This window comes from Osmerus eperlanus, chromosome 10, assembly GCF_963692335.1.
Source record: "Osmerus eperlanus chromosome 10, fOsmEpe2.1, whole genome shotgun sequence".
NCBI classification, from domain to species: domain Eukaryota; kingdom Metazoa; phylum Chordata; class Actinopteri; order Osmeriformes; family Osmeridae; genus Osmerus; species Osmerus eperlanus.
This window is the reverse complement of record NC_085027.1, coordinates 810,198-836,623: the sequence shown is the minus strand read 5'-3', so window position 1 is coordinate 836,623 and position 26,426 is coordinate 810,198. Positions and strand designations below refer to the sequence as shown.

At 48.7% G+C, this 26,426-nt stretch overlaps 1 protein-coding gene and 1 long non-coding RNA gene across 3 annotated transcripts; one reads left to right on the top strand and one right to left on the bottom strand.

The window, feature by feature from the left end:
* Positions 1-2,739: 2,739 nt before the first annotated feature.
* Positions 2,740-13,618, bottom strand: LOC134028252 (uncharacterized). The gene is made up of 4 exons (XR_009931508.1): positions 12,800-13,618; positions 12,510-12,604; positions 2,878-2,898; positions 2,740-2,841 (listed from the first exon to the last, which is right to left on the bottom strand). It is a non-coding gene; the product is annotated as an uncharacterized LOC134028252 (long non-coding RNA).
* A 4,385-nt stretch (positions 13,619-18,003) lies between these two features.
* si:ch211-71n6.4 (para-nitrobenzyl esterase) lies at positions 18,004-25,749 on the top strand. 2 transcript variants are annotated; one of them, XM_062471221.1, is made up of 11 exons: positions 18,004-18,206; positions 18,577-18,608; positions 19,028-19,352; positions 19,516-19,936; positions 21,685-21,792; positions 22,036-22,232; positions 22,498-22,697; positions 23,077-23,135; positions 23,359-23,526; positions 23,945-24,190; positions 24,275-25,749. In XM_062471221.1, the coding sequence occupies exons 3-11, from the start codon at positions 19,047-19,049 to the stop codon at positions 24,415-24,417; spliced, it is 1,848 nt and encodes a 615-aa protein (XP_062327205.1). In that variant the 5' UTR covers positions 18,004-18,206; positions 18,577-18,608; positions 19,028-19,046; the 3' UTR covers positions 24,418-25,749. The 2 variants fall into 2 exon arrangements, with proteins under 2 accessions (XP_062327205.1, XP_062327204.1); XM_062471220.1 differs by lacking the exon at positions 18,577-18,608.
* The last annotated feature ends 677 nt before the right edge of the window (positions 25,750-26,426 follow it).

Sequence of the window (26,426 nt, the reverse complement as noted above, 5' to 3'; positions counted from 1 at the left end):
GAGGGGAGAGAGGGGGAGGGAGAGAAGAGAGAGAGAGAGCGGGAGAGAGGGAGGGAGGGGAGACAGAGAGGGGGGGAAAGAGGGAGAGAGGGAGGGAGGGAGGGAGGGAGGGGAGAGAGGGGGAGGGAGAGAAGAGAGAGAGAGCGGGAGAGAGGGAGGGAGGGGAGACAGAGAGGGGGGGAAAGAGGGAGAGAGGGAGAGAGGGAGGGGAAAGGTCTAATCCCATTTCTTATTGTCACCACTACCCTTGTTGTTCGAGTGCCCCTCATAATAGAGTTACATGAGGCATTGGCAACACCTCTATCAAGAACCAGGACACCACAGCCACGAACACGCTAAACACATGGCAGAACGGTTGGGGCAAGAGTGAGAAATGACACACACACACACACACACTCCAGGAGACCTGGCTGAACTGCCCATCAATCAAAAGCTGTTTTGACATGAGCCATCATAGCCTCCCTGATAGAAGGAGGCTGCCCAGACGAGGAGAGGAGGCCTGGCCAGACGAGGAGAGGAGGCTGCCCAGACGAGGAGAGGAGGCCTGCCCAGACGAGGAGAGGAGGCCTGGCCAGACGAGGAGAGGAGGCCTGCCCAGACGAGGAGAGGAGGCCTGCCCAGACGAGGAGAGGAGGCCTGGCCAGACGAGGAGAGGAGGCCTGCCCAGACGAGGAGAGGAGGCTGCCCAGACGAGGAGAGGAGGCCTGGCCAGACGAGGAGAGGAGGCCTGGCCAGACGAGGAAAGGAGGCCTGCCCAGACGAGGAGAGGAGGCCTGCCCAGACGAGGAGAAGAGGCCTGGCCAGACGAGGAGAGGAGGCCTGCCCAGACGAGGAGAAGAGGCCTGGCCAGACGAGGAGAAGAGGCCTGGCCAGACGAGGAAAGGAGGCCTGCCCAGACGAGGAGAGGAGGCCTGCCCAGACGAGGAGAGGAGGCCTGCCCAGACGAGGAGAGGAGGCCTTCCCAGACGAGGAGAGGAAGCCTGCCCAGACGAGGAGAGGAGGCCTGGCCAGACGAGGAGAGGAGGCCTGGCCAGACGAGGAAAGGAGGCCTGCCCAGACGAGGAAAGGAGGCCTGCCCAGACGAGGAGAGGAGACCTGCCCAGACGAGGAGAGGAGGCCTGGCCAGACGAGGAGAGGAGGCCTGGCCAGACGAGGAGAGGAGGCCTGCCCAGACGAGGAGAGGAGGCCTGGCCAGACGAGGAGAGGAGGCCTGGCCAGACGAGGAGAGGAGGCCTGCCCAGACGAGGAGAGGAGGCCTGGCCAGACGAGGAGAGGAGGCCTGGCCAGACGAGGAGAGGAGGCCTGGCCAGACGAGGAGAGGAGGCCTGCCCAGACGAGGAGAAGAGGCCTGCCCAGACGAGGAGAGGAGGCCTGCCCAGACGAGGAGAGGAGGCCTGGCCAGACGAGGAGAGGAGGCCTGCCCAGACGAGGAGAGGAGGCCTGCCCAGACGAGGAGAGGAGGCCTGCCCAGACGAGGAGAGGAGGCCTGGCCAGACGAGGAGAGGAGGCCTGCCCAGACGAGGAGAGGAGGCCTGGCCAGACGAGGAGAGGAGGCCTGCCCAGACGAGGAGAGGAGGCCTGGCCAGACGAGGAGAAGAGGCCTGCCCAGACGAGGAGAGGAGGCCTGGCCAGACGAGGAGAGGAGGCCTGGCCAGACGAGGAGAGGAGGCCTGGTCTCCAGCCTCTGTCACCGCATCTCCACATGCCCTCCCTTCATATGTACTGTGTATGTGTGGCACTACAGGAAATACACACAGAATGGAAAGGTTAAATTTCTGGTTCTGTTCTATAAGTGCTCCTGCAGGTTCATCTGAGCTGGACGGACGAGGCCAGGAGACACTGATACAGACACCTGAGAGTGTGTGTGTGTGTGTAGCAGTGCAGGAAGTAAGACAACACGGACCTAATTGTGTGAGATGAAACCAGCAGCTGTGAGCTTCAGAAGGAAATATATGAGATCAGGGTTTAATGATCGACTGGTGATGATGATACTGACCTGCTCTCAAGACCTCTCCCTGTCATCTACAGACACACACACACCCTGGTCATCTGCACACACACACACACACCCTGGTCATCTGCACACACACACACACACACACCCTGGTCATCTGCACACACACACACACACCCTGGTCATCTACACACACACACACACCCTGGTCATCTGCAGGCAGTCATGCTGGGCTGATAAGAGAAGGAGAGCAGAGAGCTTGGTGCTTTGTATGGAGCAGGGAGAGAGAGAGACCGAGAGAGAGGAGGAGGAGAGAGGAGAGAGAGGAGGAGGGAGAAAGAGAGACAGGTAGATGTTATTCTTAGATAAATGATGAGTTAGTGTGCTGGTCATCTAGGTCACCATGACACCTACATTGTGTGTGTGCTTGTGTGTGTGTGTCATGTGTATGCAAGTTTGTTCAATGTTCTTTTTGGGCACTTCACTTTCACATCCAAGTCACAGTTCATTCCCAAGTATTATAAGCCTTCCTTCCCAGGAGATTGAGGAAGAGTCTGAGAGCCAAGCTTCATTTCTGACAGATATAGATGGAACAGGGTTAGGGTTAGGGGAACATGATGCTCCATGACGGTGAATAACATCTCCACTGGGATATCTGGAGCCTGGATATCTGGAGCCTGGATATCTAGAGCCTGGATATCTAGAGCCTGGATATCTAGAGCCTGGATCTACAGTCACGGACAGAGAGGAGCTGAAACCACGAGAATAAACACCAACGCACAGACCTGCCTGGTTACTGTTCTGGTGGATCTGGTGGTTGAGTGTTCAGCTGGATTCTGGAGATCCTTCCAGGTCCTCAGGAGCCATGCTTCCTCTGAGGAGCTGAGCTGACCTCTGTCCTGGTCACCTTCTTAGCGGGAAACACCAAGTCACATGACCTGCTCCTGACAGAGAGGGGGGAGAGATGTTTATGAAGAGAAAAGTACACACATCTTTCACTCCAGTACAGAGACTCATGTTTAAAAAGACTGGTAAAAGTTGAAGTGCTGTCTACAATTTCTCACTCAAGTTAAAGTAAAGTGTGGGTTCTGACATATAATTAAGTGAAACGTAGCCATTATTACTACCTGTTTTAGTATTGCGCTGGTAACCGGACCTCATATATCAATACAAAAAGACAGACATGCAGTGCATTTTGTTCAACCTTTTGAAAACAAAAATCGAAAATCTTTTTTCAACCTTACCAAAATATTTTTTATAACCTTTCTTGAATTTATAAAATATTTTTTAACCTTTCTAAACATTTTTTGTGAAAATGTTTTCAACCTTTCTAAACTTTTTTTCGAAAATATTTTTTCAACCTTTCCTAAATGCTTTTTCTAAGCTTTCTTGAATTTAGAAAATATTTTTTAACCTTAACTTTTTAAGTTCCTTTTTGGAACTTTTTTTCACACAGTGAAAGGAGGAGGAGAGTGGAAAACAGAGAAGTCTTAAACAGAGTAAAGCAGAGCAAAGTACAATAGAATACAGTAGAGTATAGTAGAGTCCTCATCAAGTACTCATCAATGATATAAACATTTTTATTTTAACTTTTCAAACTTTCGGTTTTTTGAAAATATTTTTGTCAACCTTTAGAAACTTTTTTTGATTTTCTTTTTTAAACATTTTTTTTTTTTCAAAAGGTTTCCCCCCCCAAATAAAATGTGAACCTGTCAAAACTTTTTTTAGAGTAACTTTTTTTCACACACACAGTGAAAGAAGAGAGGAGGAGAGAGGAGAACCGAGAAGCCCATAACAGAGTAGAGTAAAGCACAATCGAGTCCTCATCAAGTACTTATCAATGATGCAAACTTTTTTAATCTAAACCTTTTTTCGAAAATATTTTTTCAACCTTTCAAAAATATTTTTTCAACCTTTCAAAACCTTTTTCACACACAGTGAAAGGAGAGGAGAGAGAGATCATGCTACCAAATAGAGATTAAAAAAAACTAAAATAACGAGCCTGGCTTGAAAATGTAAGAAGTAGAAAGTACAGATATTTGTGTACAAAATGTAAGCCCTTATAGTAAAAAGTTGTCAGGAAATTGGATAGTGAAGGTAAATACTGATACCAGAACAAACCTACAGAGAGAGGAGACAGAGAGAGGAGACAGAGAGAGGAGACAGAGAGAGGAGACAGAGAGAGGAGACAGAGAGAGGAGACAGAGAGAGGAGACAGACAGAGAGGAGAGAGACAGAGAGGAGAGAGACAGAGAGGAGAGAGACAGAGAGAGGAGACAGAGAGGAGAGAGACAGAGAGAGGAGAGACAGAGAGAGGAGAGACAGAGAGAGGAGAGACAGAGAGAGGAGAGACAGAGAGAGGAGACAGAGAGAGGAGAGACAGAGAGAGGAGAGACAGAGAGAGGAGAGACAGAGAGAGGAGACAGAGAGGAGAGAGACAGAGAGAGGAGAGACAGAGAGGAGAGACAGAGAGAGGACAGACAGAGAGAGGAGAGCCAGAGAGGAGAGACAGAGAGAGGAGAGACAGAGAGGAGAGACAGAGAGAGGACAGACAGAGAGAGGAGAGCCAGAGAGGAGAGACAGAGAGAGATCATCAGGTGTCTCCACTCAGAGCTGGTCTCTCCAGACAGCTCTCCCCATCAGCTCCATGATGACATGAAGCTGTCACTGTTCCACTGACACGCTGTGTGTCGGTGTGTGTGTGGACGGTATGTGTGTGTGTGTAAGGTGTATGTGTGTGTGTGTGTGTGTGTGTGTGGACGTGTGGATGGTGTGTGTGTGGACGGTATGTGTGTGTGTAAGGTGTGTGTCGTGTGTAAGGTGTATGTGTGTGTGTGTGTGTGTGTGTGTGGATGGTGTGTGTGTGTGTGTGGGCGTGTGGATGGTGTGTCCGGTGACAGTGACTCACGCTGGCGTGCGATTAGAGGAAGTGATCTGAGCCACAACGAACGATTATGACAGCCATGTCCTGACGTGTTCCAGCTGCCTCCACACACACACGCACACTAACACACACACCCTCAACCAGAGTGTTAGAAATGCTGTCTCTCTGTCACTTTCTCCCCCCCCCCTCCCCCCGAGGCACTGTGATTGAGGCAGCTTTTAAAGTGGAGCTGGTCATCGAAACACGAGGAGGGAGGGAGGGAGGGGAGGAGAGGAGGGGGGAGGAGAGGAGAGGAGGGGGGAGGGAGGGAGGGGAGGAGAGGAGAGGAGAGGAGAGGAGAGGAGAGGAGAGGAGAGGAGAGGAGAGGAGAGGAGAGGAGAGGGGAGGGGAGGGGAGGGGAGGAGGAGAGGGGAGGAGAGGGGAGGAGAGGAGGAGAGGGGAGGAGGGGACGGGAGAAATAAGCATCCTGAGTGCATCAAATAATATCATGAGTGCCTCTCTAAACCATGTTTATTTTCCATGTTTAATTATTCATGTTTTATTTGGAAATCCTATGAGATTCGTCATGTCAGTGAAGAAATATCTAATTGTGTGATGAGAGATGGAGAGAATGAAACAGAGACACAGAGAGAAAAGAGAAAAGGGGAGTGAGTTTGGGAGAACATTGTTTTATATAAAGGTCAGCTTTCTCTCCTCACAGCTTCTGAGAAGGCGAGGAAGAAGACACTCCCATTATCTGTAACTAGGCAGGAGACCACACACACACACACACACCTCCCTTTCTCCCCCTGAGGGTCAGGAAAGCTTAGTCTGACATGAATTAGGTCAAAATCTATACAGTAAGTGTGGAATAATGGCCTTTCAATGTCCATGATGGGAGATGATTTTCGAAGGCTTACACTTTACTAATCACCCACCTGCTGCTAAAACACACACACACACACAGCCGCACACAAAGAAGCAAAGACACACACGCTGACAAACACCCACAACCCGTAAAGCTCCTGGAAAACTTTATTTTAAACTTCCAATAGATAGAAGTGCTTCTCCCAGAGTCAAGAGGAGGGGGGAGGGGGGAGGGAGGGGGGAGGGGGGAGGGAGGAGGGAGGGAGGGGGGAGGGAGGGGGGAGGAAGGAGGGATGAGGGAGGGATGGATGGATGGAGGGGGGAGGAAGGAGGGATGAGGGAGGGATGGATGGAGGGGTAGGAAGGAGGGAGGAGGGAGGGATGGATGGAGGGGGGAGGAAGGAGGGATGAGGGAGGGATGGATGGAGGGGGGAGGAAGGAGGGATGAGGGAGGGATGGATGGAGGGGTAGGAAGGAGGGATGAGGGAGGGATGGATGGAGGGGTAGGAAGGAGGGATGAGGGAGGGATGGATGGAGGGGGGAGGAAGGAGGGATGAGGGAGGGATGGATGGAGGGGGGAGGAAGGAGGGATGAGGGAGGGATGGATGGAGGGGGGAGGAAGGAGGGATGAGGGAGGGATGGATGGAGGGGTAGGAAGGAGGGATGAGGGAGGGATGGATGGAGGGGGGAGGAAGGAGGGATGAGGGAGGGATGGATGGAGGGGGGAAGGACGATTGCCGGAGCGGGGTAAATTAAGCATGCTAATGTGTTCTCTCATATTTCCTACTCACCAACCTCTCTCTCCCCTTTCTCTCTCTCTCCCTGCCCCAGGCTTTTGATCCTCCAGCCATTCAGCTTTCACATTAAGACTCATATTCACTTGAGATGTTAAAATAACATGACACACACACACACCACACACAAATACTCAAACATGCACACACACATGCATGTAGACGTTCAGACACACACACACAGCCTTTTGCAGACAGACTTCCATAATGTCACCAGTACCCACTCACAGCCATGAAGCACAACCTTCAGGGAAGATGATGTTTTGGCCAATCATGTGTCATGTCGAATTAGCTCAGTGAAATGTCATTGGTCAGGCTATAATGTATGCACAGAACTCTGACGCAGAGTGACAGATGAAGGCCAGAGACAGAGACTGGGGGGTGGACCAGAGAAAGGAGAAAGGAGAGAGGAGAGAAGGAGAGAGGAGAGAGGAGAGAGGAGAGAAGGAGAGAGGAGAGAGGAGAGAGGAGAGAGGAGAGGAGAGAGAGGAGAGAGGAGAGAGGAGAGAGGAGAGAGGAGAGATGGAGAGATGGAGAGATGGAGAGATGGAGAGAGGAGAGAGACAGGGGAGAGACAGAAGAGACAGGAAGAGCCATGTCGAAAGGAGAAGAGGAGAGTGACTCAACAGTTCCAAGGTTGTGACTGTGTGGAGGGATACGTGCCCCAGGGCCTGACCACAGAGTGACTCCTCCGCCCTACTTCCTAGTCCCTCCAGGACCCTGGAAGTAGAGCTCCTGACAGGAGAGACGAGAGGCTAATTGTTAGGAGAGGCTGAAGGAGCAGCAAGCGCCGGGACAGCAGATATGAATGAGGGCTAATTAGGACACGATTACTGCAGAGTCTCACTGCTGTACAATCCATTAACCTTTAATCATCCAGTTCAACACATGCTATGGTGGTAGAGTGTGTGTGTGTGTGTGTGTGTGTGTGTGTGTGTGTGCGTGTGTGCGTGTGTGTGTGTGTGTGAGGGTGACAAAGTGGCTACACTCTAGTTGGGTATGTGTGTGTGACTATTCTCTAGTTGTGTGTGTTCATTCTATAGTTGTGTGTGTGTCTGGGATAATGTCCCTGTACTTACTGTAAGTCGCTCTGGATAAGAGTGTCTGCTAAATGACTAAATGTAAATCTGTGTGTGTTGACTCAGGAGGAGCTACTGACCTCTGCTGGTGAATAGGGAGAAGTGCAGGATCACTAGCTACAGTGCACACACACACACACAAATATAGAATGAACACACACAACTAGAGAATAGTCACACACACATACCCAACTAGAGTGTAGCCACTTTCTCTCTCACACACACACACACACACACACACACACACACACACACACACACACACCACCACATCCTCCCCTCCTCACCTCCCACCTTCCAATGTGGATACACACACATACACACACACACACACACATACACATACACACACACACAGCATCTGAAGCTAAATGACTAACATGTAAATGTAGATGGGGTGTGAATCCTAACTGCACATGAAGCCGACACACAAGCAGCGACTAAACCACTCAGAGCCGAGACACACAAACACATCTGTCACCTCATTACAATGACATACTGTACGCACGACACAGGAGAGAACACAGTGGTGTGTGTGTGTGTGTGTGTGTGCATCGCTGTGGCAGTTCTTGTGATGAGAATGTGGTAAAACATAATTATAGCATATCTGTTGACTGAGAAAAGAGAGGGAGAGAGAGGAGGTTAGGGTTAGGGTTAACACTCTCTCCCAGAGTTCTACCAGTGAACAGACATTTAGAAAGCTGTGATTTACTTTATTCAACAGATCAACAGCCTCATATATCAATGCGTGTGCATACCTGCATAGACGAGGTGAGAAACGTCTCTTCAGGTGTCAGGGGAGAGCTCCCTCTTCTAAACACGACAGGTGAAGCCATGTCCGGCATTCCTGCCTCTGAACCAGCCTCCCTCACGTTCCTGTCAAGACCAGCATGCATCTCACTAGCACACAGCCGCAGGGTCCAGCCACTGGGAAATGTCAGCTATTTTTAGACACAGTTCAACAGAAGGAGCCAAGCCAGGGCTAGGCCTGGCCGGGCTAGGCCAGGCCGCCTGCGGAGATCCTGGTTTCAGGTCTCTGTAATCCTGGTCTCACAGCGTCCTTCCTGTTCCTGGTCCTTGTTCCCAGCGGCTGGCACGCGGCAGAGATCACACGTCTGAAACATCAGGTGGTCAGGAGGACGGAGAGGGGTCGCTGAGCCTGGCAGCAGCTACGATCGCTGACACACACTGTAACCCTGGAAACCAGGAGACGGACCGTGCCCCCAGACAGGAACGTCACAGCCACACCTCGTAAACCAGGACACTCCTTACAGCTCAGACTGGCCACACAAAGTGTTATTGACTGCACCTTCCCTCCCTCCCCCCTAGCTCCCTTCCTCCCCCCCTAGCTCCCTCCCTCCCGCCCTAGCTCCCTCTCCCCTAGCTCCCTCTCCCCTAGCTCCCTCTCCCCTAGCTCCCTCCCTCCTGCATCAGAATTCGGCTCCTGCTGATGTTACTATGCAAATCAAACGGCTTCAAAAACATGGCAGAATCTAGTTATTCTCCTGAATGAACAAATGTCATACAGCGCCCGGGTAAATAAACATACACACACGCACACACGCACAAACACTCCTACACACACACAGAGTAGAGTATTGCAGCAAACAAAACAGAAGAAAAATGACCTGAAATTGTCCTGCTGTGTCTCCGGGCTAAACAGGAATGATCTAGAAGACGTGGGGGGGCGAGCTGGTGTGAGACGACTGGGGGGGGGGGGAGAGGGGAGGGAGAGAGGGGGTAGGGGAGAGAGGGGGGGAAAGAGAGATAGAGAGCTCTCTCGGGGGTGATTCATAATGAACCTCTCAGGTTCCCTCAGGTCAGGATGTTCAGTTCACTCAACCAGACTGCTGCCCACATACCTGTTATCAGAGATGATTACCACACACACACACACACACACACTCACATGTCTTTTCCACTGATCAAAGGGAGTATGTGGTATTCATCAGCTCCACATGCAGTGCAGGGGCCTGCTGTGCTGGCTCGTCAGCCTATACCCTGTCAGACCACGCAAAACAGCCGCACAGCTGAACGCTGATTACAGACTGTGGTGGTGATGATAGGGCACACAGCCAGGAGGACCAACACTCCTCTCATAAGCTGCTGAGAGACAAGGACGGAGAGAGAGAGAGTGAGACAGGGAGAGACGGGGGGGAGAGATGATTATTTCAGGAACACCCTTTCTCCCTGAAGGTCCCTGGTTCCTGATGCGACCCAGTGGTGAGAACATGGAAATGAGATGAGAGGTGTGTCTCTAATATTCATGTTTCCACACGGCGTCTCCGAGCCAGTCAGGGGGAGCAGCATGCTGTCCTGTGTACTGTCATCACATCTCAGCGGAGACATGGGGTGCAACCACATGCTTTTAACACACAGTAGGAGTGAAGGCTGCTCATGACAGCTTCCTGTCCCTCTCAGCATTGACATTCACATTTAGTCATTTAGCAGACGCTCTTATCCAGAGCGACTTACAGTAAGTACAGGGACATTCCCCCCGAGGTAAGTAGGGTGGTATGAAGGCTCCTGAGAGCAGAGCTCATCAGAGTGGGGCTACTTCTCAGGCTGATGGGACGGGGTCATCAAAAGGACCCAATACTTTACTAAAATGGGGGAGTCAGGGAGTCAGATGTCTGAGCGGTGAGGGAGTCGGGCTAGTAATCTGAAGGTTGCCAGTTCGATTCCCAGCTGTGCAAAATGACGTTGTGTCCTTGGGCAAGGCACTTCACCCTACTTGCCTCGGGGGAATGTCCCTGTACTTACTGTAAGTCGCTCTGGATAAGAGTGTCTGCTAAATGACTAAATGTAAAATGTATATAATTATAATATTTATATAATAATGTACTTAATACAAACATCCTGCAACACACAATCTGGTAACACAAACAACCTAGCAACACACACAGAACCTGGAAGCACACACATAAATCCTCGCAACACACACTACCTAGGAATACACACAAACAACCCATTATTCAAACACTGTGGAAGGTTCATCTTTATTCACTTATCGTGTGTGACTGTGTGTCAGAGACAGAAAAAGATAGCAAAGCACAACTTGTGTGTTAGAGAGAGAGGGAGAGTTTGTGTGTTAGAGGAGAGAGGGAGAGAGGTTGTGTGTTAGAGGAGAGAGAGGGAGAGAGTTTGTGTGTTAGAGGAGAGAGGGAGAGAGGTTGTGTGTTAGAGGAGAGAGAGGAGAGAGAGGGAGAGAGTTTCCAAATGCCTGTCAAAATGACTGCTTCATCTGGACTCCAGCTTCTATTTTGGTTCTGTACCAGGTGTGGGAGGACACCATGCCTTCCTCCAATTCACACGTACACACACACACACACACGCACACACAGATCATACACACCCGTACCATACACCTTAGCCCAGTCTAATCGGACGTGCGTAGTCAGCAAATGTGTGTGGGTGAGTCTACTGGCAAGAATGCGTGCTAAACATGTTTTGGGATAGATTAACACAAACTAAGACTGGACTCTACACAGAGTCCAGCAGGGTTCAGCAGGTATTTTAAAATAAGACTTACATGAAAGTGAAAACATTCAACAATTCAAGTCAAACCAAACCACTAAACCAGACGTCTGATCTCCTCTCAGACTGGCATCCGACCAAACACGCTTCAAAATAGACCTCCACGAAACACTGTTAATATTTCATCATCCCACTTAGCCAGACGAACATCAATGATTCATAGAAGGGAGTTCACAATTAAGAGCTCTGCCAATCAGAGCTGCCATGAGAAATGGGTGTGGCAAGGGAGAAGGAAGGGGGAGAGGCAGAGGAGAGAAATCTGCACACCTTTATTGCTGCAATGCAATTTCTATATAAACTGAGGATGAAGGAACATGGTGTTTGAGTGGATGATTATGAAAGGTTTTTATATTAGAGTGTGTGTGTCCTTTAAATCAAATCAGATTTGATGTTAGTGCTGTTGGTGAACCACTCAATCATGTCTAAAAACGCCTGCTATCTTTTGCTGAGTATTCTTAGTCAGGCAAAAAATGCTTCGCTTCACTGTAGCAAAGTCTGTGTGTGTGTGTGTGTGTGTGTGTGTGTGTGTGTGTGTGTGTGTGTGTGTGTGTGTGTGTGTGTGTGTGTGTGTGTGTGTGTGTGTGTGTGTGTGTGTGTGTGTGTGTGTGTGTGTGAGGGAGGGGGAGGAGGGAGAGATGGAGTGAGAAACAGATAATCTGCCCACCCAAGTCCTCTGGGACCAGAGCAAGACAGAGAGAAATGAAGAGATGGAGACCAGGGAGGAGAGGAGGGGTGAGAGGAGGGGTGAGGATGGGAGGGGGAGGAAGGGAAACAGAACAAGGGAAACATACAGGGGCAGGGTGACAGGCAGGGTGGCAGGTTTTTCTTCCAGGTGAAGAATGAAGAGCTGGCAAAAAGATCATGAGGACTTCCACACACCCACGCTGATATGTAGTCAGCCAGAGATCTGCTCAGGATCTCTGTTGAATAGACGTTGTTTTGGGAAAACCTAGGCTACCGTTAACCAGGAGCTAGACTGAGAGCACTGACCAAGGTGAGCTCGCTCTGAGGTACAGCTCAGCGCTTGGACTGGCATGGGGTCCCGCGCGCAAAACTATACATCCTTCTTACTTGTTGTTGTAAACACCGCCTTCAAGGCTATTTTTCAGCACAACTTGCCTGAATTATGATACTGTAACCTAGTTGTACATCAATGATATGCTTTATAGTGATATTTCAGATTTAGCCAACATCATTAGCCTACATTAATAATTCCAGTTGAAAAGTAGGGTTTCTAATCAATGAGGCCTAATTAGGCTGTATCATTAATAACTTCGGATCGGCTGTAATTACCGTGGTGCGGCTCCGTCAATGTCGGTGAAACGTCTAGGGAAGAAACTGACAACAGTTCACGCGCTGTTCACTCATTTAGACTACATGTTGTTGCAAGTTTAATGTACACTGGGCCAACATACCTGGGCTGTTTGCTTCATGCAGGACATTTCTCTGAATGTCAATGTTCCGAGAACTTTGTTATGTTATCCGTCAATGTTCTGGTCTTGTCTCAATCCTTCGCAATTAAGACGTTAAGTTTAATAAATCACGGCCAGTCCAAAAACATTTGCGGCTTTATTTCTTAATTCTGCACAGAGTGGTCTCTTTATCTAGCTCACACGCGACGTTAAGATCGGCTTCTTTAAAACCACCTGCGGTGTCATAACACACTTGTTTTTAAATGTTAGTCTCCCTGCCGTCCTGAGCCTACCTGGGTAATGCTCCGCCAGACGCCCCGGTAGTGGACGTAATCTTCGATGATTCCTCCACGGGACAAAGAGAAAATCTATGCTCCGAAGACAACCACCGTTCCCGTTAGTCGTAAAACTGTAGCGTTGTGACGCTCGCACTGTTTCGAGTAAGGCAGGGAGGGAGACAAGGCGGTGAGCGGTAGACTAGCCTACCTCTACAGCGAGTTTGAGTTCAACCCCTAGTGTTCGCTATTTCAAAAAGCAACAACAATCTTAACGCAGTCTGACGGCGGTTGGAAAATCCATTCCTTTATTTTTTATTTTACATCATTCAGAAGACTATAGTTCTATTTTTCTGTGTTGTGCGTCATTCCAGCGGACCGGCTCAGCTGTGCTAGATGTCCTGGTAGACCTACGTGCACTGTAGGCTATTGTTCTCAGCACTCAAAGAGTCAAATAGGTCGAAGCAGGTCGCGCTGTGGTCTGTAATCCCAGTGTGCGTAATTTGATTTGAATAAAAGTAGATTTGAAAAAGATTAAGGGAAAATTGTTTCTATAATGATTCCTCTAAGACAGTTTACTTGGGGATTACGACCGCTCTGTCTTCATATCAAATCCTCTTACGGGCCGCAGATAGGCAGGGACGGCCTCAACAATCCGTTGGGGAAACGGGAAGAATACATGTGAAGCCCTCGCGAACACAGGAACCTCAAGAGATGGGGAAATTAAAATGTTGAAACATTAACTCACATCGACTGTGTCCATGCATATACTTTCTAAGCGTTTATCCGTGAAACGCGATGCACGACGCTGTTGACATGGTAACAGAAGGGGTCCAGGTCCGGTTCTCACACGTGAGAAGGCAGGCAGGTTTCGAGCTTGGCAGGGCAGAGGAGCAGAACCAAATACTTCTACGTTCACGTACTGAAGGTTACATTGATAAACACCAACCGTCAGGCTCTGGCAGACAGGAAAAATTACAGGGTGTGTGTATGAAGGTTTGCATGCACACACACGTCTAGTGAAATGAATGATTTCCAACTCTCTCTTTATCGTCTGAGTTTTGGAACAAACAACACCTCCAGATATCTGTGTGTGTGTGTGCGCGTGTGTTCACCAGACCCTCAATATAAACATGCCAGACCCTCTCCTCTGGTGGTGAGAGATAACCTTTTATGGGTTTTTGTTCTGAGGAGTAATTCTCCTCCCGAGCCTCATCCCTCCTGGCCGCGCTGCCGACCCGCCGCGGCCCCGAGGGGGGCTGGCCGTGCCGCTGCCCCGAGGGGGGCTGGGTGCACAGGGCTGGGTGCAGAGGTCTGGGTGCAGAGGTCTGGGTGCAGAGGGCTGGTTGCAGAGGGCTGGGGTCTCCAGTTTGTTTGAGATACCAACAGCTCCTAAAAAGGACAAACTCTCCACAGCCGTTCATAAGTCACAGTGTAATTCTAGCCACTCCCTTCAGCACGCTCCCTGGATAAGATGGATGCTCATTCTCGGGTAGTAAATACGTTTGAGGCTGTGTTAATATTATCCAGCAGGGTTCAACTCAAACTGATGATTCCTTTTCCCTCTCCTCCCTCCCTCCTCCCTCCTCCCCCTCCCCCTCCCCCTCTCCCTTCCCTCACCTGTTTAATAGCCCTGTGGAGGGTTATATCATTGCCTCCCTAAATGGATAGTTTGTGGGTAAAGCGAATGCTATAAATACTGGACCCCCAGGAGAGGAATGTGTTGGGATGGAGGAACACAGCCAAGTAGTTACTCACCTCCACCCTCTCTCTAAGTCCCCCTCTGTCTCCTCTCCTACACATCTCAATATTATCTCCTTTCCTACACATCTCAATACTATCTCTTCTCCTACACATCTCAATAATATCTCCTCTCCTACACATCTCAATACTATCTGCAAGTCATTCTTTCTCTCATCGCATCCATGTCAAATTACATGAATTACACATCATTACACTCACATACCTTTAAACTAAAACTAGAGAGGGTACAATTTCTGGGGAAATTATAGGGTGTGCTTGCTTGCGTCGGTTGCACAGGGGTCCGTTTTTGGATGACATTTTTACAACTGATATTTCTGTATATTTTATATAAAAATGCATACTTATTATTTATAAAGATTACATAGATTTAAAATATTTTTTTTGCTGCTCATTTACAACTGAAAATACGAGTGAAGTGTAGAATGAAATAGATGTCTTCTCATTTCCCCTGCAAGAGGCAGCCTCATCGTTGAATCAAAACGAATAAATTTGGCAGACCTGTGTAAAAATTGACCTAATCTCTATGACTTAAACGTCCTTTTAAGTTTTTCCCTTCTCGTGATATTTTAAGGCATTTAGCCTACTCATATTGCATTCATTCATGAATAAAGAACCCCCTTTGAAGATTATTCTACGACGTTACCGGCAGTAGAAGATGGAATCGCGATTCAAACAGTACCATCTGCTAACTGAAAATATGCCCCCAAAAACGTAAATAAGCTTGACATTTATTTAGTGGAAAATCGCTTTCATAAAAAGCTCACTGGTAGCGATCATTGTCAGTAACAACGCCAAGTGCGATATAACCGCCGGTAAATTGTACAGTACAGTACTAGACTACTCCTGTGTTCGTTCGTCTTGGTAGCGATTGCGTTGGTTGAATTTGATTTAACGTTCCTTTGTACGGTTTAGCCTGAAATTAATTATTTTCATGAACAGATTGACAAAGTTTAGGCTGTGGCAATGAAGTTAAGGTTAGTAGTTAGACTTTTGATTTAAGTAAGGGGAGTGCCGAACATGTTCTGTCGCCGTTTGACTTCCTACAGATGTGTAGATGTTTTTGTAGTGTCTCGCGTAGGCTACAGCGTTGCAGTGAGCAACACTGGTTTGAAACCACAGGTAATGATAATTTCACCCACAAATCGTTTACTTGTAATGTAATGTCATAATAAATCCTACAACGAAAATGTATTTATGAGGAATGTTTATTTTAACGATTGAAAACAGATGCATCATAGACCACTGTAGTATGTGTTGCCCGGGCAACAGAGGCTAATGTCATGATGCTAATACTTCAGTGACATAGTAGACTACTGTTTCCGAAAGTGGATGTACTTCCTTAATAAAATCAACTTATATTGTACATTACACGTCACAATTGTGTGTCATATCACAAAGTAAAATTAGTAAATAGTTATCACCCTGGCCTCTTTGCTTGTGGCGTTTCTGCAGCTGCCTTGCAGTAAAGCAGTTAGCTTAGCTATCTCCCAGAAGTTAACGAGCTGCTAAACTAATGTTCTGCTAGAGGTAGTCACGCAAGTTTTCGTGACGTTGGTGACGTAAGTAGCGTCATTGACTGTGGCTATCAAGTTAGCCACCGTTAGCTTAACTTTTTGCCACAAAAATATTTACTATTTTACTATTACCACTATTTACTGTGTTTAAATATGAAGAAAAAAAATCAGTAATTTGATCTACATACCAGCTAAGGTGCTTTGGAAACACTGAAAACAAATGGGGTTGAACGATGGAATTACACAACGTTTGGAACTATGGGTCGGCCCATGACAAGCATTACTTCCGCATTCTTCGATTACAATGGAAGCCTATGGGAGTGTTGCAACTCTCTTTTCCTAAGGCTCTGGCTACAACTAACGCTAGCCATACCTCTAACGATTCACAAGCAAGGTTTATTTAAATTAATGCAGGGATGCCAACTTTTCCAAAAACCTTGGCGTGAGATTTGGTAGCACCCCACCCCCCACGGCGAGCTGTCGCGAGCTTCACCCCCCCAGGCGAGTTTACACGGCTGTTTGCGCGTCAATGTTGCTATAATCCGTTAACCTGCGCCTCGTCCGTTACTGTTTACAATGTTAGTTTGGCTACTTGTTTGGCGTTGCCTTTTCAGCGTGAGATATACAATGTGTGGCGTGAGAGCGTGAGAAATGGTTGAAATGTGTGTGTCACACGGCAAAACCGTGAGAGTTGGCAGCTCTGTTAATGTAAATTCATTCCAACTTGTCCCCTAGAATTGGCCACCCATATGTGATTGTGTGTATCATTCCAAGATAATCCCTCATATGGAACCAGAGTGGAACTGCAACCAGTTCAGAACCCGGAAGTTTCCCGAGAGTGGCAGTTCTCCCCATATTAGACATTTTCTGGCCATACCATCTAGTTCTGCGGTTGCAGTAGTAGTTAACGATTCATACTAACGCAAAATCACCCAACATTGTAGAGAACACTGCCGCCTAGTGTGGATATCTTAGCCGGGGACTTGAGAGGATCAGGAGATATTTGTATGCAGAGCAGAAGCTTTGTTTGTGGAACGCGGAAATGGAAACAAAATTCTCAAAATTGTGTCATCAGAAGAAGCAATGAACGCGTTCTAATAAAGTTAATTGGAAAAAAAGTATTACTTAATCGACAAATGCAGATTCAACACGTTGAATAGCAGATTTGACATTTCGAGAACCGCACACACAAAGTGTAAGTATTTTTTACAATACTATGATTTGTATACTCATGTATACAAATCATAAATATATATTCAAATGCAGAAATTGAAAAAGTACACACATCCTTCACTCAAGTAAAAGTACAGATACTAATGTTTAAAAAGACTCTGGTAAAAGTTGAAGTACTGACTACACTTTTTACTCAAGTATATATAAAAATACTTAAACCTTTCAAAACTATTATAAATGTATGTTATTTTTGTACCTATTTTTGAAAACCTTTTTGAAAACCTTTTTTGAAAACATTTGTTACGTCTGTTGAAAAAATATTTCAGATAAAAAAGTTTAGCCAAAAAAGTTTAGAAAGATTGAAAAAATATTTTGGCAAAAAAGTTTTCAACCTTTCAAAACGTAATAACAAAAAATAAATAAATATTCACACAGTGAAAGTACATATATTTGTGTAAAGAAATTTACAAGTTAAATAAATAGTGACGTAAAGTACTGATACCAGAAAAATCTACTTAAGTACAGAAACTTACAACTGTTTAAATGCAAGGCAGGAGAGTATGGAGCTGCTTGTGGGTGAAAAAAACACATTTGTAAACAGTGGAACATTTGTAGATCATGGTATTTGCATAGCCTATAGAAATAATTTTTAGATATTTTCCTGATCATAGGATTTGAGAAGTATTACTTTTGTGAACACTTCAAATAACTTCACTGTTAAGTCAAGTTCAGTGCAACCGGATCGCAACTGCCCCTTTAAATGAGAAAACGAATGTTTTGGAACGTGATGCCATGTTTATGACGGTTTCAGACGCAAACAATTGCTTGTCTGAGAATAAGAGTTGACAATTTCACGTGTTTTACACTGAAAAGTTATGTGTAGTGTATGTATGAAATATGTAACGCGTTATTTAAATATGCATATGATATAGTCTAGAGTTGTCTCAGCAAGGCAGAGTTTGGAAGCTAACAACGTAAGTAGTCTATAAAACTTGACTGTCTTGTTACTGATATTGTTTGGTTTGCACGCAGTAGCTCCTAAAGGCAGACATTCCTATTACAAAAAGTAGCTTATCAAAGACAATTCCTTAAAAAAACACAGAAAACGGTTTATTTTTTACAGAACTCGAGGCTGTCACTAGAGTTAAATTTTGTCTGGGAACAAGGGAAACGTGCATTTCCGCTGATTATGAACATAAAGCTTGGCAGCTGCAGTGATTACCCTCCAGTGCAGGCCTAACTACTGTAGCAGGCTATTCATTAAATAGTTTTTCCTGTCGAGTTTACCCACCGTCCCTGTAGTAGTTAACACTAAGTTCTTAAAGATGGGATTTTCCTTATAAGGAATTCGAGTCTTCATAGTCAGAAAAACATCCGTAAGTATCCTGTTTCATTGAATTCCTTTCGCAAATTATTTTATCCAAAGCGACATAAATAATGCACATAGAAACTACAGCAGAAGATCAAGAATCAGAAGTTTGTAGTTTAACAGTGTTTCGATGGCCAGAGTCAAGGAACGGTCTGTATTTAGCGGGCACTGAGCAAAGTTAGCACCCCTTTTTACCACATAAGAAAAAATGCCAATTGAGATTTCCTTTTTTAGAATTCCGACTTTAATTCTCGCAATTACAGCTTTATTTTTCGGAATTCTGACAAATAAATTGCTCTTGGTTGCCTACTATTAATACTTGCTTTGACATCTAGATGAATCTTAAGGTCTTAGGCCAGCAGTAACATAAAGCAGACCGAAATAAAACCACTCTGAACAGTTGTCCGCTGTTCCCTCCCTTTGCAGGTGTGCCATCTGAACTAGGATGAGTGAGGAGGGTCTGGAGGTGTGTGAGGAGGGTCTGGAGGTGAGTGAAGAGGGTCTGGAGGTGTGTGAGAGGATGGAGTACCGCTACCTGGTGCAGGAGGAGGAGGAAGAGGAGGTGCAGTATGTACGTCACAGACGCTACGTCGGCCCCGCCCTGGTCCTGTCCAGACGCTGCTCGCTCCTCCTCTGTGTGGGGGTAGCCGCCCTGCTCTCCCTGGCTGGCTACCTGGCGTACCTGGCTCAGACCCCGCGCCCTGGACACCTGGAGGTCACCACGGACTGCGGACGCTTCAGAGGAACACAGGTAGGCCCAGACCAGACTGTATGTGCTGCACAGGGGGGATTCCAAAACCACCACTGAGCTACACCCTCCCTCCCTCCCTCTCCCCCCCCCCCCCACACCCACCCCCCCCCCCCCCACACCCCCCCCCCCACCCCCCACACCCCCACCCCCTTGTCCTCCTCAGAAAGACGGCGCTTACTCCTTCAAAGGCATTCCCTACGCCGCGCCCCCCACGGGCCAGCGGCGTTGGGCGCCCCCGGAGCGCCCGGCGTGTGGCGAGGGGGTGAGGGATGCCACACGGGTGGGCAGCATGTGCCCTCAGGTGCGCCCGCTGTCCTCCGCCGGGACGGTTATGGGAAACGAGGACTGCCTGTTCCTCAACGTGTGGACCCCCGGCATGGCGCCCGCCATGCCCCTGCCCGTCATGGTGTGGCTGCATGGGGGTTTCCTGCACATGCTCAGTGGGGCGGAAGAGGGCTACGCTCCCTCGGAGGCGCTGGCAGCACAGACAGGCATCGTTTACGTCAGCTTCAACTACCGGCTCAACGCCCTCGGGTTCCTGGCCCTGGAGGTGCTGAGGGAGGGCTCTCCCACCAACACCTCAGGTAGGGAGGAGGGGGGAGGTAGAGAGAGAGAGACAGAGATACAGAGAGAGAGACACAGAAACACAGAGAGAGAGACACAGAGAGAGAGACACAGAGAGAGAGACACAGAGAGACACAGAGAGAGAGACACAGAGAGAGAGACACAGAGAGAGAGACACAGAGAGAGACACAGAGAGAGAGACACAGAGAGAGAGACACAGAGAGAGAGACACAGAGAGAGAGACACACAGAGAGAGAGACACACAGAGAGAGAGACACACAGAGAGAGAGACACAGAGAGAGAGACACAGAGAGAGAGACACAGAGAGAGAGACACAGAGAGAGAGACACAGAGAGACACGAGGGGGAGGGGAGGGATCTCAGCTGGTTACCGCACTAACACAACTCTGAAATATTCATAGTATTTAGGCTGTGTTCCCTGTTGTGTTCGCTCTTTAAAGCAGTGTACACCTATCCATTAAGATGTGAATATTTAATGGCCTAGAAATGATTTTGCATTAGTGGTAATATATTTCTCTAGTCACTGCCAGAACTTTGAGGTTTTACTTCCCTTCCACACAAAGACCCTCACACATTCACACACCTACATGCGCACACACACACACACACACACACACACACACAAAGCCTTTACTGCAGGCCTGTTACCTTTAATTCTTTAAAATCATTCTATTCCACCCTAATTCTTCCGTTCTCCCGTTAGGGAGAGCAGCATCAGTAGGACTGGAGAGCTATAGCGGCCTCTCCCCCAGGTGTCTCTCCCCCAGGTGTCTCTCCCCCAGGTGTCTGTCCCCCAGGTGTCTCTCCCCCAGGTGTCTCTCCCCCAGGTGTCTGTCCCCCAGGTGTCTCTCCCCCAGGTGTCTCTCCCCCAGGTGTCTCTCCCCCAGGTGTCTCTCCCCCAGGTGTCTGTCCCCCAGGTGTCTCTCCCCCAGGTGTCTCTCCCCCAGGTGTCTGTCCCCCAGGTCTCTCTCCCCCAGGTGTCTCTCCCCCAGGTGTCTCTCCCCCAGGTGTCTGTCCCCCAGGTGTCTCTCCCCCCGGTGTCTGTCCCCCAGGTGTCTCTCCCCCAGGTGTCTCTCCCCCAGGTGTCTCTCCCCCAGGTGTCTCTCCCCCAGGTGTCTGTCCCCCAGGTGTCTCTCCCCCAGGTGTCTCTCCCCCAGGTGTCTGTCCCCCAGGTCTCTCTCCCCCAGGTGTCTCTCCCCCAGGTGTCTCTCCCCCAGGTGTCTGTCCCCCAGGTGTCTCTCCCCCAGGTGTCTGTCCCCCAGGTCTCTCTCCCCCAGGTGTCTCTCCCCCAGGTGTCTCTCCCCCAGGTGTCTGTCCCCCAGGTGTCTCTCCCCCAGGTGTCTGTCCCCCAGGTGTCTCTCCCCCAGGTGTCTCTCCCCCCAGGTGTCTCTCCCCCAGGTGTCTCTCCCCCAGGTGTCTGTCCCCCAGGTGTCTCTCCCCCAGGTGTCTCTCCCCCCAGGTCTCTCTCCCCCAGGTGTCTCTCCCCCAGGTGTCTCTCCCCCAGGTGTCTCTCCCCCCAGGTCTCTCTCCCCCAGGTGTCTGTCCCCCAGGTGTCTCTCCCCCAGGTCTCTCTCCCCCAGGTGTCTGTCCCCCAGGTGTCTCTCCCCCAGGTGTCTGTCCCCCAGGTGCAGTAGGCCAGTTAGGAAACGAGGACATATAAAACTGAGATTAAGGCTGCGTTGTAAATCACATACTTTTATTAGATACTGTAGCTGCCCTTAAAATGCTACCCTTAAAATTTCCCCCAGGAAACTACGGCTTCATGGACCAGATCGCAGCCCTGCAGTGGGTCCAGAGGAACATCCATGCTTTCGGAGGAGATCCTCACAAGGTCACCATCCTGGGCCAGAGCTCAGGTACCAACACCTCAGCACACTGGCCCCAGCACAGTAGCAGAACGTAGTTTAGAATCCCAATCATCATTTGATAAAAACGTCTGTTAAATGAATATGAGGTATGAGTTAGTTGTACGAGAAGCTTGGGATGGGTATATCTCAGTGGTAGAGCATGGGGATGGGTATAGCTCAGTGGTAGAGCATGGGGATGGGTCTAGCTCGGGGGTACATGATGGTATAACCCTCCCTGGTTCCTGTCTCTAGGTGGGACCTCTGTGTGGGTGCTGATGATGTCTCCCCTGGCGATGGGGCTGTTCTGGGCGGCGGTGGACCAGAGTGGCTCGGCTCTGCTAAACGCCTCGCTGGAAAGGGCGGAGAGAGATAACCTGATGTTCCTGAACCGTACGGGCTGCTCTCACCTGGCCTGTCTCAGACAGCTGACCACCACACAGATACTCGAGGTACACACACACACACAGACAGCCTTCATACACACACACAGCCCTCATACACACCTACACACACTCTCATACACACACACACACACACACACAGACAGCCTTCATACACACACACACACAGCCCTCATACACACCTACACACACTCTCATACACACACACACACACTCTCATACACACACTATCACATACACAAAACCCTCATACACACACACATACACACAAAGACAGCCCTCACACACGCCCTCATGACCCCTACCCCCCCAGGCCATCTCCTGGAGACAGTACCCATCGTGGGGAGCAGATGCCCTGCTGGACCTGCCCACCCGGGGGGAGATGCTGGGGGCGGTGGCAGTGGTGGACGGGCACCTCCTCCCGGCCCCCCCCCTGCAGATCTGGGAGGAGGGGGGCCACTTCAGCGACGTGCCCTTCCTCATAGGAACCACAGAGCAAGAGACGGACTTCCTGTGAGCCTCTCCTCTGGAGTCATCCTCCAATCTGTGCTCTCCTCTGGAGTCATCCTCCAATCTGTGCTCTCCTCTGGAGTCATCCTCCAATCTGTGCTCTCCTCTGGAGTCATCCTCCAATCTGTGCTCTCCTCTGGAGTCATCCTCCAATCTGTGCTCTCCTCTGGAGTCATCCTCCAATCTGTGCTCTCCTCTGGAGTCATCCTCCAATCTGTGCTCTCCTCTGGAGTCATCCTCCAATCTGTGCTCTCCTCTGGAGTCATCCTCCAATCTGTGCTCTCCTCTGGAGTCATCCTCCAATCTGTGGACCTGGTCTGGTGTAGATTATAGTTACACTTGACACATTTACATTAACTAGGTGTGTGTGTGTGTGTCCTAGACCGCCCTATGACAACATCTCCATGTGGACGTGGGGGGACTATGATTGGTTCGTGAGGGGTGAGAACCAACTGTTGACTTCCTTCTATCCGGCCAGCAGGGGGCAGTAAAACCCAATGGCTGTAGGCATCGTAACTTAAACGTTAATACCTACATACAATGTTATGAATTTATACAGCAAACATCATTAGATTTTCTTTACGAGAAGGATAAATAGTAAATATATAATATACAACTTTCATATATACAACATTTTTTAATTTTCTTCTGTGTGTCTATTCAGAGAAACTAGACTCGTTTGGAGGGAATGTTTCTGAGGAGGCGCTGGCTCTGTACCCCAGCTCAGCGCTCTGCCCCACCCCTGTCCGTTGCCCCGAGAGGGCCTTCACCACCATGGTGTCTGACCTGAGGGCCACCTGCCCCAACAACCACCTGGCCAGGAGTGCAGCAGGTGGGCGCTCAGATCCCGGCTCCTCCTCCGTACAGCCCTCTATACAAGCTGTCTCAGAGTACAGCCCTCTATACAAGCTGTCTCAGAGTACAGCCCTCTATACAAGCTGTCTCAGAGTACAGCCCTCTATACAAGCTGTCTCAGAGTACAGCCCTCTATACAAGCTGTCTCAGAGTACAGCCCTCTATACAAGCTGTCTCAGAGGGCTTCACAAGTGCCCATGCATCAGCTCCCATAACCAACCTGAAGGGGTTCAGCCTAGTCCTAAACTTACAGAACAATTAAATGAAGATTTCTAGGACGATGATAAATCCATGTCTGGGAAACTGGGCCTTGGAGCTCTTCAGTCAGATTAGATTAAAATGGTTGCATAAAGGGCCTGTTCTAAAAGTGTGTGTTCCATGTTTATCCCCCACAGCGGCCCTGAGCAGTCCTGTGCACCGCTACCTGGTCACACACACCCCGTCCCGGCCGGTGGCGGTGCAGGGGGGCCCCCGGGCTCCCCGGGGGGGGCTGTGGTCCTTCCCTGGACGGTTCTCCTTCCACGGGCTGGACACCGTGGCCTTCTTCCTGGGGCTGGAGGGGCTGCTGGGGGGGCTGTCGTCCCAGGACGCAGCCTTCCAGGAGCTCATCATCCACAGCCTCGTCCACCTGGCCAGAGAGGGTGAGACACTCTTCATCCTGATCTTCCTCCTCCTCCTGTCCATCCTAACCTGCCTGCTCTTCCTCCTCCTCTCCTCATCGGCAGGTAAGATGCCGGAGGGGTGGCCAGAGTACCCAGAAGGCACTGCGGTGCTGTCGGCCAGTCTGAAGGTGGTGAGCTCCTACTCTGCTGACCGCTGCAGACTGTGGGAGGAGAACGGCTTCTACAGCTACGCCTGGATCAACTGACCCCTGACCCCCTCACCCCTGACCCCCTCACCCAGGAGGAACACAGGAGCAGTGAGGAGACGTGGAGACAGAATAAATACCGTAATGATCGGCAGTTGGATGTTGCATCCAAGGTCATGTTACATCCTCTTGATCCAAGGTCTTCTGGAGTTCTTTTTGACTGATGTGATTAGAGAAAGTTTAAAGAAGGGATATATGTTACTGGTTTATTTCCACTTGAAATGATGAAATGTAAAACCCACTGCACTGTTGTATACAATGATGATGTCACTTCCTGTATGTTTTGCATAGCTCCCTGAGATACATCCACTAGAATGACAGGAATATAATATATTATATTAATATAATATGATACACAGAGAAAAATCTGCTTTATTATTTATATCCCCTCTAATGGACATTGATTTGGGGTTAATGACTTTGCAACTAAATGTCCCTTTAGTAATGATTTAGTCCAATTTAGAGGACATTTAGGATATCCTAATGAGGTGACAAACGTGAATGTAATTCTAGTTGGTTAAGTAGTATTATAGTTTAATCTTTTATTTGTTATAGTCATGCATTTGGCTTGCTATGTTGTAAAAAATGTTTTCCTTAAAATATGTTTGAGCCAAACCCAAGCATGTTTTGTAAACTGTCAACATTTTAAACAGCTTCTCCGCTGGTCTCAGGAGATGAATACTGAGTTGATAATGACGCCCTTGTCACTGTGGCGGTGCTTTATACGAGCTGATGTTCTGACTGTTACAAGTATGTTTTGCTTTGAGGGAAACACAGACCTTGTTTTGTTTATGTTCTTTCATTTGTATCTTTGCACTCGGGCTTAAAGCAACAGAATGAGGCTAATGCGTCATGCAGCGTACCCAGAATGCCTCCTGCCATCACTGGCAGGATTCTGCTTACTTAACTGTGTGTAGCTGGCAGCCTTTTACTCACATTCACACACACTTGGGCACACACACTCAAACGCACACACACTCAAATGCACACACACTCAAACGCACACACACCATCCTTTGAAAACGTTTCTTTCATGCATCTGTTCCAGAAGCACGTCAGGCTGAAGAGAGGGATGAAGAGAGGGATGAAAGAGAGGATGTCTTCCTGTCACAGCTTTGATCTCTCCTGTCAGACCATGTTCCTCTGACCTCTGTGTTTGTGTTCGCCAGCACATCTGCTGGGTTATTCATTAACCTTGTGTTATCAGAACCATTCTGCTGTTTTGTACTACTGCACACTATGCTGTTACACATGTTTTTCACCTGTCATGCATCATGTCTGAATACTCAAAGATCATAAAGAGATCACTTAATAAAGGAAGTTGACACCAAACTGAGATTTAGTGTCATGTGGCCAGTATAACAAGGCCATTCTGGAAAGTGAAATGATTGTGACGTAAAAGTTAACAGTAAACGCCATTTAAAACGCTGCAGCAGATATGTAGTAAGAACTAGGGTTAGGGCCAGGAAAGGCATCTGGCATTGAGACATAAGCGACAAATAGGTCCTAGCACAGTAGCCGACATAAAATACATAAATACGAATATGGCAACAACAACAAAAGTCTACCAGACTAGAAGCTCCGGTACCGTCTACCAGACTGGATGCTCCGGTAGTGTCTACCAGACGTGACCGTATACCATACGGCCATGAGAACTTTCACGAGCCTAGTGGCTGTGGTTTTTTGTGATTGTCAGTACTTGAACTCTGTTTTCGAGGTTAAATTCTGTGAAGCTAGCAGAATAGCAAACATGTCTATAATCCATGTAGGGCCTATCTGGTTCCCATGTACTAACTAAAAGGACGGCTAGTTTTCACTTCAGGCACAATAGAAACGACTAAAACTATGTCCAGCTGAGGGCGCCACAGCGCAAATACACCCAGCCGGGTACCACATCGCACGAGGTGAGTCGAGAGAAAAATAACAAACCGTCTGCATCACTGTACCTTTAAGACAGCATCAGAAAGCTCTCGTGTGTTTCTGTCACCAGTGCCACGCTGCCGCGCGTG

Excerpts from the sequence above, each read along its gene's own strand:
- si:ch211-71n6.4 (XM_062471220.1), top strand. The coding sequence starts at position 19,047 with ATGAGTGAGGAGGGTCTGGAGGTGTGTGAGGAGGGTCTGGAGGTGAGT. Across the intron at positions 23,136-23,358 it reads CTATGATTGGTTCGTGAGGG|AGAAACTAGACTCGTTTGGA; the intron begins GTGAGAACCAAC and ends GTGTCTATTCAG. Across the intron at positions 23,527-23,944 it reads CCTGGCCAGGAGTGCAGCAG|CGGCCCTGAGCAGTCCTGTG; the intron begins GTGGGCGCTCAG and ends TATCCCCCACAG.